This window comes from Hemitrygon akajei, chromosome 4 (genome assembly GCF_048418815.1).
Source record: "Hemitrygon akajei chromosome 4, sHemAka1.3, whole genome shotgun sequence".
NCBI classification, from domain to species: Eukaryota; Metazoa; Chordata; class Chondrichthyes; order Myliobatiformes; family Dasyatidae; genus Hemitrygon; species Hemitrygon akajei.
In genome coordinates, this window is record NC_133127.1 from 180,829,287 (window position 1) to 180,842,124 (window position 12,838).

General features: G+C 41.1%; 2 protein-coding genes across 9 annotated transcripts in view; one reads left to right on the plus strand and one right to left on the minus strand.

Annotated features, from left to right (window-relative positions):
• herc2 (HECT and RLD domain containing E3 ubiquitin protein ligase 2) overlaps positions 1 to 8,555 on the minus strand; it is a 244,342-nt gene extending 235,787 nt beyond the window's left edge. For all 8 annotated transcript variants that reach the window (XM_073044124.1, XM_073044123.1, XM_073044120.1 and 5 more), the window contains exon 1: positions 8,311 to 8,555. In XM_073044124.1, the coding sequence (XP_072900225.1) occupies positions 8,311 to 8,382 (72 nt within the window). In that variant the 5' untranslated portion in view covers positions 8,383 to 8,555. The remainder of the gene's footprint in view (positions 1 to 8,310) is intronic.
• A 74-nt stretch (positions 8,556 to 8,629) lies between these two features.
• nipa1 (NIPA magnesium transporter 1) overlaps positions 8,630 to 12,838 on the plus strand; it is an 87,504-nt gene continuing 83,295 nt past the window's right edge. Inside the window, exon 1 of the mRNA XM_073044130.1 lies at positions 8,630 to 8,854. Coding sequence (XP_072900231.1) covers positions 8,802 to 8,854 — 53 coding nt within the window. The 5' untranslated portion in view covers positions 8,630 to 8,801. The remainder of the gene's footprint in view (positions 8,855 to 12,838) is intronic.

The following is a 12,838-nucleotide window of genomic DNA, read 5'->3' on the forward strand; positions in this document are numbered from 1 at the left end:
AAGACGTCCTGCCTCGTTCCTGTACCGAAGACACCGTGCCCCAGTGGCTCCAATGACTACAGACCGGTGACATTGACCTCCCACATCATGAAGACCCTGGAGAGACTTGTTCTAGAGCAGCTCCGGCCTATGGTTAGGCCACACTTAGACCCCTCCAGTTCGCCTATCAGCCCCAACTAGGAGTTGAGGATGCCATCGTCTACCTGCTGAACCGTGTCTACGCCCTCCTGGACAAGCCGGCAAGCACTGTGAGGGTCATGTTTTTTGACTTCTCCAGTGCGTTCAACACCATCCACCCTGCTCTGCTGGGTGAGAAGCTGACAGTGATGCAGGTGGATGCTTCCCTGGTGTCATGGATTATTGATTACCTGACTGGCAGACCACAGTACGTGTGCTTGCAACACTGTCAGACAGCACTGGGGCTCCACAGGGGACTGTCCTGTCTCCCTTTCTCTTCACCATCTACACCTCGAACTTCAACTACTGCATAGAGTCTTGCCATCTTCAGAAGTTTTCTGATGACTCTGCCATAGTTGGATGCATCAGCAAGGGAGATGAGGCTGAGTACAGGGCTACGGTGGGAAACTTTGTCACATGGTGCAAGCAGAATCATCTGCAGCTTAATGTGAAAAAGACTAAGGAGCTGGTGGTGGACCTGAGGAGAGCTAAGGCACCTGTGACCCCTGTTTCCATCCAAGGGGTCAGTGTGGACATGGTGGAGAATTACAAATACCTGGGGATACGAATTGACAATAAACTGGACTGGTCAAAGAACACTGAGGCTGTCTACAAGAAGGGTCAGACCCGTCTCTATTTCCTGAAGAGACTGAGGTCCTTTAAAATCTGCCGGACGATGCTGAGGATGTTCTACGAGTCTGTGGCGGCCAGTGCTGTCATGCTCGCTGTTGCGTGCTGGGGCAGCCTTGACTGACCGCCCTAATCAAAAATTCATTCAACTCCATCCTGGACGGTTCCAAGCCCGGCTGTAAAAGGAGGAGGTTGGGCATGGGGCAAGCAACCTCATCCTGTAAAAACCCAGAGCTACAGAAACACCAACAGAAGCTCTAAAGACCTCATGCCTGGGAGAGGAAGGATCTTTGAAGATGGGGTACAACTGGGCCAGGACAGAAGATTACTTTCCTGGGACAGAGGACTCAGTTGAGCTGCTGTAGGTGGCCTAAATCCCAGTAGGGGTGCAGAGCTCGTCAAAAATTCATTGAGATTGTCAAAGGTAGATTCTGTCTGACCAAGGTCATGATGACGATCTGATTAGTCCCTGCCATTCCAAGTTATCATCAATCCTGTTCCTCAGACAGATTTATTTGACAAGCACTTGCATGCCCCTCAGTCCTGTCACATTATTTTGCCTCTCTCAAAATATCCTGATCTGTGGCAACAACAAATGTCCTTTTTGATATATAGAACAAAATCAGTCCATTGGAAGAATCTGTCCACATTATTTATACATAATTCGAGCCAACACTGACATCATGGATCCTTTCCATTTCCTTCCAGCCACCATTTACCAAAAGGTAGCCAAATCTCAGAGAAAACACTTTAGTCATTACCAATCATCCAGAAGAACTGACAAACATGTGAGCAATCTATACCTGAAAAATTGCTGGCCTACCTCACAACTGCATCAGCTTGTGCAGACAATGCAATCACAACATCACCACTTGTGAAAGAAATACAGGTGATAAGTAACTGGGGGAAAAAAATCACAATGTAGAAACAGATTTTTGAAAATCACACAAGGACTGGTGAAACCCTACACATTTTTGTAACTGCATCAAAACCAAATTTGCACCTAAAGAAATTAAATTATCTCAGTTTAGTGATGTACAATGTTTGTGTCCTCGAGTATTTAGATACTTCTGCAGTTATACAAATTAGATTAAAGCCCGAGGGTCGATCAAGGTCCAGAAGTCAAGGCACAATAGCTAGATCCTGAGTCTGCAAACCTCTGCAAGTCCCCTGAGGAAGTCAAAGGTCCAGTGTCTGCAAATCCATGAGTCTGCTGCAGGCAGAAGATCAAACACGAGGAAATCTGCAGATGCTGGAAATTCAAACAACACACACAAAATGCTGGTGGAACACAGCAGGCCAGGCAGCATCTATAAGGAGAAGCACTGTCGACGTTTTGGGCCAAGACCCTTCGAAGACCTGACGAAGGGTCTCGGCCCGAAACGTCGACAGTGCTTCTCCTTATAGATGCTGCCTTGCCTGCTGTGTTCCACCAGCATTTTGTGTGTGTTGCAGGCAGAAGATGGTCTGTTCTGGAGTTAGAGGACTATGAATGTGTGTGGGTGGATGAGGGAGAGGAACAGGACTTGTTTTGCTGTTGTTGCTTTGTTGATTGGTCACTTGGTATGTTCAGTTTTGTCGTGTTCTGCCGAGCAGGGTGGGCACGCTATGTAGTCGCCAGAATATAAGGCGACACTTGCAGGATGCCCCCTGTACACCCTCAGGTTGTTAATGCAAATAATGCATTTTGCTCCATGTTTCAATATACATGCAATTAATAAACCTGAATCTAAAATTTTAGCTTTGAGACATCAGATCCTTTAATAAGTTGACCTCACATTCCATATACTGTTAGGATTATGAAAATAGAAAAAATATTGGACTACAAATCAAAGATTTCCCTCAGACAAGTAACGTTTAAGAAAATATTTAAGTTTCTTCATACAATGAGCCAGAGTTCAGAGAGCATAAGACTATAAGATATAGGAGCAGAATTAGGCCATTTGGCCCATCGAGTATGCTCTGCAATTTCATCACCGCTGATCCCATTTTTCTCTCAGCCCAAATCACCTGCCTTCTCCTATTTTCCCTTCATGCCCTGACCAATCAAGAATCTATCAACTTCTGCTTTAAATATACAAAAAGACTTGGCCTCCACAGCTGCCTGTGGCAAAGAATTCCACAGATTCACCACTCTTTGGCTGAAGAAGTTCCTCCGATTTCCATTCTAATAGGACACCCCTCTATTCTGAGGCTGTGTTCTATGGTCTTAGACTCTCCCACCATAGGAAACATCATCTCCACATCCACTCTATCAAAGCTTTTCACCATTCAATAGGTTTCAATTAGGTCATCCCTCATTCTTCTTAATTCTAGTGAATACAGACACAGAGCCATCAAACACTCTTCATTTGACAAGCCATTCAATCTTAGAAATCTTTTTGTGAACCTCCTTTGAATCCTCTCCAGTTTCAGCACACATTTTCTCAGATAAGGGGCCCAAGACTGCTCAATACTCCTTACCACTGCATAGACCTTTCAGGCTTTTCAGTTTCCCAAGAATCTTCTCTCTAGTAATGGTAACTTCACACCTCATGACCCCTGACACCTGGAACTTCCTCCATACTGCTAGTGTCTTCCACAGTGAAGGCTGATGCAAAATACTTATTCAGTTCATCCACCATTTCCTTGTCCCCCATTACCACCTCTCAGCATCATTTACCAGCAGTCCGACATCCAATCTTTTGGTATCCTCTTTAATATTACTGGCTAGCTCACTTCCATATTCCATCTCTACCTTCAATGACTTTTTTAGTTGCCTTCTGTTGGTTTTTAAAAGCTTCCCAATCATCTAACTTCCCACTAATTTTTGCTAAATTATATGCCTTCTACGTTGGCTTTGACTTCTCTTGTTGGCCATGTTTGTGTCATCTTGCCTTTAGAATACTTATTTCCTCTTTGGAAGGACTATACTCTCATTTATAATCCAGAGCACTAACAACATAGACAAAGAAGTCCTTCTACTTCCAACAAAATGTGTTCAGTGTCCACAAATCTTTGCTTTCATGCTGTACAAAAGACTATAAAATTTGTTTAAAATGCATAACCTCGAAAAAAAAATCTTACTTAGAGCTGATGTCATAATCTACATTCTCAATCTTTCCTCCTTTGCAACTGGTCTAAAAATCTCATCACATTACTTGTCAAGTTGTGAAACAATTGACAAGCTTTTGAAAATCTTAGAGGAATTGCAAGCTACCCCTTTCAAACTCAATAATCTTATTTTGTATCATAGTGAAGCAAAAAATATATGTGTGATCGGGAAATTTCAAAGAGAACATTGACAAAGTCTCCAGGCCTGATAAATGGATTCTGATAAAACACCTACTAAACTAAACAGAACAAGCATAAAAATCTACTTCAAATTCCATTGCATTAATTTTTTTCCAACCAATATTATTACAAAGCAAAGTCTATAAATATCAAATTTAATATCAATTTCTAAAGCTACACAGCTTTGTTTACAGCTTGTTAGTAAAGCCCCATGAACAAAACATGAAAGCATCGTTGCTCAACACATCAATTGTACTGCAGATCACCAACAAATAAGGATCAGTAGAATTCAGTCAGGTCCATTGTGGGCACTAATTTCCATAGTATCCAGGACATTTTCAAGGAGTGATATCTCAAAAAAGCAGCATCCATCATTAAAGACCCCCATCACCCAGAACATGCTCTATTCTCAATGCTGCTGTCAGGAAGGAGGTACAGAAGCTTGAAGGTACACATGCAACGATTCAGGAACAGATTCTTCCCCTCTAACATCTGATTTCTGAATTGACATTGAACCCATGAAAATCACCTCATACTTTTTTTTAAATTTGTATTCTTGCACTACTTAATGTAATTTATATCTATTTCTGTAATTCACAGGCTTTGCTCTCTATTATTATGTACTCCACTGTTCTCCTGCCTCAAAGACAACAAATTTCACGACATATGCCAGTACATAATATTAAGCCTGATTCTGAAATTAAGTTACCATTCCTTCCCGCATTGTTTTGGATAAAGACATCAGAAGTTGGTGAGATCTCAGGATCTCACCGCTGAAAAAAAATAGGTAATATTTTTGCTCATTTTCAGAGATCATTTGATTTCCAGTAATCCGTCCTACTTTATTTTTGTCTACTACAACAATTCCATTGTTATCCCAAGTCCAACCACTAATCAACATCTGTTAGCTTCCATCACCAGCCAATAATCAGCATTTAGATTTCAAAATGCTTCATGAACTGCAAGTCATTCTCTAATGCCACTCCATCCTATCGCTGTAAAAATCTTCAGTCTTGTTTCTCAACTTGCTTCCTCTTTAATGCTGCACTTTCATATACACACCACATCACGTTCAACCTTCATAACCCTAAACAATGAAGTTAACTCCCAAATCTCTATCTTTGCCACAGATTTCTCCAACTGTAAGAAGAGTGTAAACCATTCTTTAGTTTAGCTATCAATCATCCCTCTTAAAATTTCTCCAAGTCTTTCTACAACAAAAAGTATGCTTTTTGTCCCTTAAAAGAGGTTGCACCATTAAAGATCCTACGTTCACTGCTTGTTGAAACACAGAAACTTTACAAGAAAACCTGCAGTTACCATGGGTTTGTGTTTTCAGTTCCCTCAATATCATCTTTCAAATGATTGCAGGGATTGGAATGAGAAAATACAAATAAATAGAAACATTTGAGATGTAGAACAGAAACATTTTTATTAAAATCATTCTTTACTAAGTGAAAAAAAAATCTTTCTTCAAGATGTGGAATGTCTTGATTCAGTCATCATGAGTTTGTTGACATTTGAAAATAATTAGATGGATGCATGGAGAAATGGAATAAAGGGAAACTGCAGAAGGGGCATACATTTGGACTTGAACTAACATAGAAACATAGAAAATAGGTGCAGGAGTAGGCCATTTGGCCCTTCGAGCCTGCACCGCCATTCAGTATAATCATTGCTGATCATCCAACTCAGAACCCTGTACCTGCTTTCTCTCCATACCTCCGATCCCTTTAGCCACAAGGGCCATATCTAACTTCCTCTTAAATATAGCCAATGAACCAGCCTCAACTGTTTCCTGTTGCAGAGAATTCCATAGATTCACCACTCTCTGTGTGAAGAAGTTTTTCCTCATCTCGGTCCTAAAAGGCTTCCCCTTTATCCTTAAACTGTGACCCCTCGTTCTGGACTTCCCCAACATCAGAAACAATCTTCCTGCATCTAGCCTGTCCAATCCCTTTAGAATTTTACACATTTCAATAAGATCCCCCCTCAATCTTCTAAATTCCAGTGAGTATAAGCCTAGTCGATCCAGTCTTTCTTCATATGAAAGTCCACCCATCCCAGGAATCAATCTGGTGAACCTTCTCTGTACTCCCTCTATGGCAAGAATGTCTTTCCTCAGATTAGGGGACCAAAACTGCACACAATATTCTAGGTGCGGTCTCACCAAGGCCTTGTACAACTGCAGTAGAACCTCCCTGCTCCTGTACTCAAATCCTTTTGCTATGAATGCCAACATACCATTTGCCTTTTTCACTGCCTGCTGTACCTGCATGCCCACCTTCAATGACTGGTGTACAATGACACCCAGGTCTCGTTGCATCTCCCCTTTTCCTAATCGGCCACCATTCAGATAATAATCTGTTTTCCTGTTCTTGCAACCAAAGTGGATAACCTCACATTTATCCACATTAAATTGCATCTCCCATGAATTTGCCCACTCACCTAACCTATCCAAGTCACCCTGCATCCCCTTAGCATCCTCCTCACAGCTAAGACCGCTGCCCAGCTTTGTGTTATCCGCAAACTTGGAGATGCTGCATTTAATTCCTTCGTCTAAATCATTAATATATATATTGTAAATAACTGGGGTCCCAGCACTGAGCCTTGCGGTACTCCACTAGTCACTGCCTGCCATTCTGAAAAGGTCCCATTTACTCCCACTCTTTGCTTCCTGTCTGCCAACCAATTCTCTATCCACATCAATACCATACCCCCAATACCGTGTGCTTTAAGTTTGCACACTAATCTCCTGTGTGGGACCTTGTCAAAAGCCTTTTGAAAATCTAAATATACCACATTCACTGGCTCTCCCCTATCCACTCTACTAGTTACATCTTCAAAAAATTCTATAAGATTCGTCAGACATGATTTTCCTTTCACAAATCCATGCTGACTTTGTCCAATGATTTCACCTCTTTCCAAATGTGCTGTTATCACATCTTTGATAACTGACTCTAGCATTTTCCCCATCACTGATGTCAGACTAACCGGTCTATAATTCCCCGGTTTCTCTCACCCTCCTTTTTTAAAAAGTGGGGTTACATTAGCCACCCTCCAATCCTCAGGAACTAATCCAGAATCTAAGGAGTTTTGAAAAATTATCACTAATGCATCCACTATTTCTTGGGCTTAACAATTAACAAGGAAATAACAATTTCCTCCCATGTTATTATTAGCAGTACAATTCAATATTTTCCTCTGCATACATTTTTCTCAGTCCACAGCCAGACACCAAACACAGAAGCAAATAAGGTAATACAAATTCACAATCCAGTCACAAGTCTTCTCCCTTTTCTATCAGGATAAGCAGATACACACACAGTTGATCTTTCCTGATTTATATAAATGAGCTTGACATTCAACATGTACAGATTAAGTCAATATCCTGTTATTCAAACAATTTTCAGCATATAACATATCTTATAAATTCCTATTTAATTTGCTTTACAGATTATTTTTTAGCATCTACTTCAGTTGAAATGACCATCTCGTCCCTTTTTCCCACTGATGCTTCCCCTTCCCTCCAAATAAACAACACTGCTTCAAGAAACAAGTTGACTATGGACTAAAATGAATTTGGAAGATGCCACTACTTAATTGGTTCAGCACAATTAAAATCAGATTTTTTAACAAAAGAGCACTAAGAATCACCATAAAAGGAAGATCTACTTAAAAATCTAAAAAATTACTATAATGTAGCACAAAAAAGAGTTTATTGATATCAATACTATTTTTAAATACTCCAAGCTGAAGTGAGAGTACATACTGATCCTTGGAATACAGTATAATATTTCAGTACCAGTAATCATCAGTTATGATGACACACACCCCAATCAGAACCAAATTGCACTCAAGACAATACGAAGATTTTATAGAGACACATCTGTGTATTTCTTAAAGCAAATGCATTGTCCTATTTTAATGCCGGATTGCCATCCTTGAAAATTAAGGAGATAAGGTAGAGGAAGAAAGAAGTCAGTGTTTCAGACTGAGGGGTGTTTGCGCGGAAAACAGACTAACAATATGACACACTGCAATAATCCCTCTGCATCCCTCACCCACACACCCAGCAAGAAATACATCATCCCAATCGTATTACTGCCCTTATTTCAAATTGCAAGCTTTCAGGAGACGGTCGCAATTATATTAACCCACATCATTCTCAGACAAACACATGCGCGCACAGAAACATGCTAAAAATAATTACCTATTTAATTTTAATACCTGCAAATCCGTCTTCAGCCACTTTGAATCGAAGCGAGCCTGCGCTGCCAGGCAGAATCTCTCGAAAGGCATCTTCCTGCCTCAGATCTTCAATGCCAAAGAGAAGGAGAGCAAGGGAAAAGCACACGCATTATTATAATCGGAAACCCGTCGCCATCTGCACAGATTCCAACCCTCCTGTGTGATCATTCAGAAGAGCTCCTTCTCCTCCCGCACACGGTAAAACCTAATTCCTCCCTCCACTCGGCTCCTCGCTCCCTTCCCCTCCTAGTCCAGGAAGTAGAAACCAACCACACGGGACTGCAGCGGCCATTAGCAACGACGCGCCGACGTCACCCGGAATGACAGCCACCGCCGTCCAATCCAATCGCGGCCCGCCGTCAGCCTTTGAACCAATTGAGTCAGCTGCTCAGGCGGTCGGGGCGTGACTTCCTGAAAGCGTGTCGCAGGCTTTGGGAGGTCTGAGGAACTCAGGAGGTCAGTTAGCATCTATGGAAATGAATAAACAATCGACGTTTCGGGCCGAGACCCTTCACCAGGACAGGTCTGTTGCTCTAGATACACAGCATCTGTAGTTTCTCGTGTGTTTACTCTTTTTTATTTATAAAGAATAGTCTGCTTTTCTGTGTTTATTACCAAAATAGATAACCAACATTCATTGCTAAATATTCGTTCACTCACTTAATAGAAGCAGGAGAAGCGGCTACTCGGCTCTCTATGCCCGTGCTGAATTCAGAAGGTTGAGGTAGAGTTGTTATCTCACCTTACTAAAGCAAACTCCCCCCCCCCCCCCCCCCCACCATTGAATCTGATACACCGCGGACTCTTCTCTCTTCCATGGGGCAGAAGATGTACAAGCTAGGAAACACCAGGCTCAAAACTACCCTGCTGCTATAAAACTTTTGAATGGGCCTCTTATACAATAAAGATGAACGCTTGATGTCTCAATATATTTAAATCATAGCCTTTGCGCCTTATTTGTCCACCTGAATTGCGCGTTCTCTGTGACTGTAGCATATATTCTGCATTCTGTTTTTACTTTTCTGTTTTGTACTCTCTTGATGCACTTACATTTGGAATGATTGGCGAGAGGGCATTCAAAGCAAAGTTTTCCACTGTAAAATCAATGCATGTGACAGCATTACCAATTACCAAAATTGATCTCGGATTTGAATGTATCGCGCAACTGAACCCCCATTCCTTGTGGTTAGAAACTTTAAAAGATCTGTCACCTTCTGCATCTTGGTCTCTGTGAACTCACAACATGCTGTTCCACAAGGGTGTTGCAACAAATCTGCTGAATATCATTAGCAAAGCTGGCTACAATATCCTTGCTTTTTCTGTCTACATTACCAGTAATACAGATTGATCCCCATGACAAATCAACAGTTACCGTTTGCCAGCATAAAAATAATCCAATTAGCCCAACTCTGTTTAGATTACCCTAAAATGTCATAAACTCTCACCTTGGCTAATAATCTTTTATATGGTAGCTTTCTGAGTGGTTTCTGAAAATTCAGACAGTACCTCTGTTGGTATCTCTTGATCCACCTTGCTTATTATACTCTTATAAACCTAGGATAATTGCATTAAACACTCTTGCTCTCTTCAAAAGTCACATTAACTCATCGTGATTGAATTATGATTTTCTGTATTCCCTAAAACTAGATTTCAGCATTTTTGCGATACATTTATTTAGCCTTTAGATTCCATCCCCTATTTTTTTGTCACTTCTCTGTGCACTCTAGGATGCAGACCATCAAGCTCTAGTCCGATTAGTTTGCTAGTATCTCTTGTCTGGTGATAGTTACTGCTTTAAGCTCTCCTCTTTTGCCCCAGATTTTCTTCACTTACTGGGATGCCTTTCGTGCCTTGTACTATGAAAATGTGCAAAATATTTGTTTAATGTCTCGCCTGTTGTTTATTTCCCAGTCTCATAGTTTCAGAGTTAATGTTTATTTTAGCTGATCTCTACCATTTTATATATTTGTGGAAGTTCTAACTGCCTGATTTTCTGGCTGACCTACTCTCATTATGTGTATTTTTATTTTAGTTCAATGACAGAAGATAATATTACTATTCCTGCAAATACTCTATTTTTCCATTGCATTTGAGCATCTCTTTTCTTTAATCTCAACTGCCTGTCCAAGACCATGAGACATAATAGCAAAATTAGGCCATTCAGCCCATCTAGTCTGCTTGCCACTTCATCATGACTGAACCATAGAACATTACAGCACAGAAACAGGCCTTTTGGCCCTTCTTGGCTGTGCCAAACCATTTTTCTGCCTAGTCCCACTGACCTGCACCTAGACCATACCCCTCCATACACCTCTCATCCACGTACCTGTCCAAGTTTTTCTTAAATGTTAAAAGTGAGCCCGCATTTACCACTTCATCTGGCAGCTCATTCAACACTCCCACCACTCTCTGTGTGAAGAATCCCCCCCTAATGTTCCCTTTAAACTTTTCCCCCTTCACCCTTAACCCATGTCCTCTTTTTTTTTCTTCCCTGGCCTCAGTGGAGAAAGCCTGCTTGCATTCACTCTATCTATACCCATCATAATTTTATATACCTCTATCAAATCTCCCCTCATTCTTCTACGCTCCAGCGAATAAAATCCTAACCTATTCAACCTTTCTCTGTAACTCAGTTTCTCAAGTCCCGGCAACATCCTTGTAAACCTTCTCTGCACTCTTTCAACCTTATTAATATCCTTCCTGTAATTTGGTGACCAAAACTGCACACAATACTACAAATTCGGCCTCACCAATGCCGTATACAACCTCACCATAACATTCTAACTCTTATATTCAGTACTTTGATTTATAAAGGCCAATGTACCAAAAGCTCTCTTTACTAACCTATCTACCTGTGATGCCACTTTTAGGGAATTTTGTATCTGTATTCCCAGATCCCTCTGTTCTACTGCACACCTCAGTGCCCTACCATTTATCTTGTATGTTCTACCTTGGTTTGTTCTTCCAAAGTGCAATACCTCACACTTGTCTGTATTAAACTCCATCTGCCATTTTTCAGCCCATTTTTCCAGCTGGTCCAAATCCCTCTGCAAGCTTTGAAAACCTTCCTCACTGTCCACTACACCTCCAATCTTTGTATCATCAGCAAATTTGCTGATCCAATTTACCACATTATCATCCAGATAATTGATATAGATGACAAATAACAATGGACCCAGCACTGATCCCTGTGGCACACCACTAGTCACAGGTCTCCACTCAGAGAAGCAATCCTCCACTACCACTCTCTGACTTCTCCCATTGAGCCAATGTCTAATCCAATTTACTACCTCACCATGTATACCTAGCGACTGAATCTTCCTAACTAACCTCCCATGTGGAACCTTGTCAAAGGCCTTACTAAAATCCATGTAGACAACATCCACTGCCTTCCCTTTATCCACTTTCCTTGTAACTTCCTCGAAAAACTCTAATAGATTTGTTAAACATAGCCTACCACGCACAAAGCCATTTTGACTCTCCCTAGTAAGTCCCTGTCTATTTAAATACTTGTAGATCCTATCTCTTAGTACGCCTTCCAATAATTTACCTACTACCGACATCAAACTTACCAGCCTTTAATTTCCCAGGTTACTTTTAGAGCCCTTTTTAAACAATGGAATGTGAGCTGTCCTCCAATCTTCTGGCACCTCACCCATAGATACCAACATTTTAAATATATCTGCCAGGGCCCCTGCAATTTCAACACTAGTCTCCTTCAAGGTCCAAGAGAATACCCTGTCAGGTCCTGGGGATTTATCTACTCTGATTTGCCTCAAGATAGCAAGCACCTCCTCCTCTTCAATTTATATAGGTTCCATGACCTCACTACTTGTTTGCCTTATTTCCATTGACTCCATACCAGTTTCCTTAGTAAATACAGATGCAAAAAACCCATTTAAGATCTCCCCCATTTCTTTTGGTTTCATACATAGCCGACCACTCTGATCTTCAAGAGGACCAATTTTATCCCTTACTATCCTTTTGCTCTTAATATAAATTTGTAGAAGCTCTTTGAATTATCCTTCACCTTGACTGCCAAAGCTACCTCATGTCTTCTTTTAACCCTTCTGATTTCTTTCTTAAGTTTTTTTTGCACTTTTTATACTCCTCAAGTACTTTATTTGCTCCCTTTCCTATACATGTCATACATCTCTCTCGTCTTCTTTTTCAGAGTTCCAATATTCCTAGAGAACAAAGGTTCCTTATTCTTATTCACCTTGCCTTTAATCATGACAGGAACATACAAACTCTGCACTCTCAAAATTTCTCCTTTGAAGGCCTCCCACTTACCTACAACATCCTTGCCAGAGAAACCTGTCCCAATCCACGCTTTTTAGATCCTTTCTAATTTCTTCAAATTTGGCCTTTTTCTAGTTTATAACCTCAACCCGAGGACCAGATCTATCTTTATCCATGATCAAGTTGAAACTAATGGTGTTATGATCTCTGGAACCAAAGTGTTCCTCTACACACACTTCCGTCACCTGTCCTAACTCATTTCCTA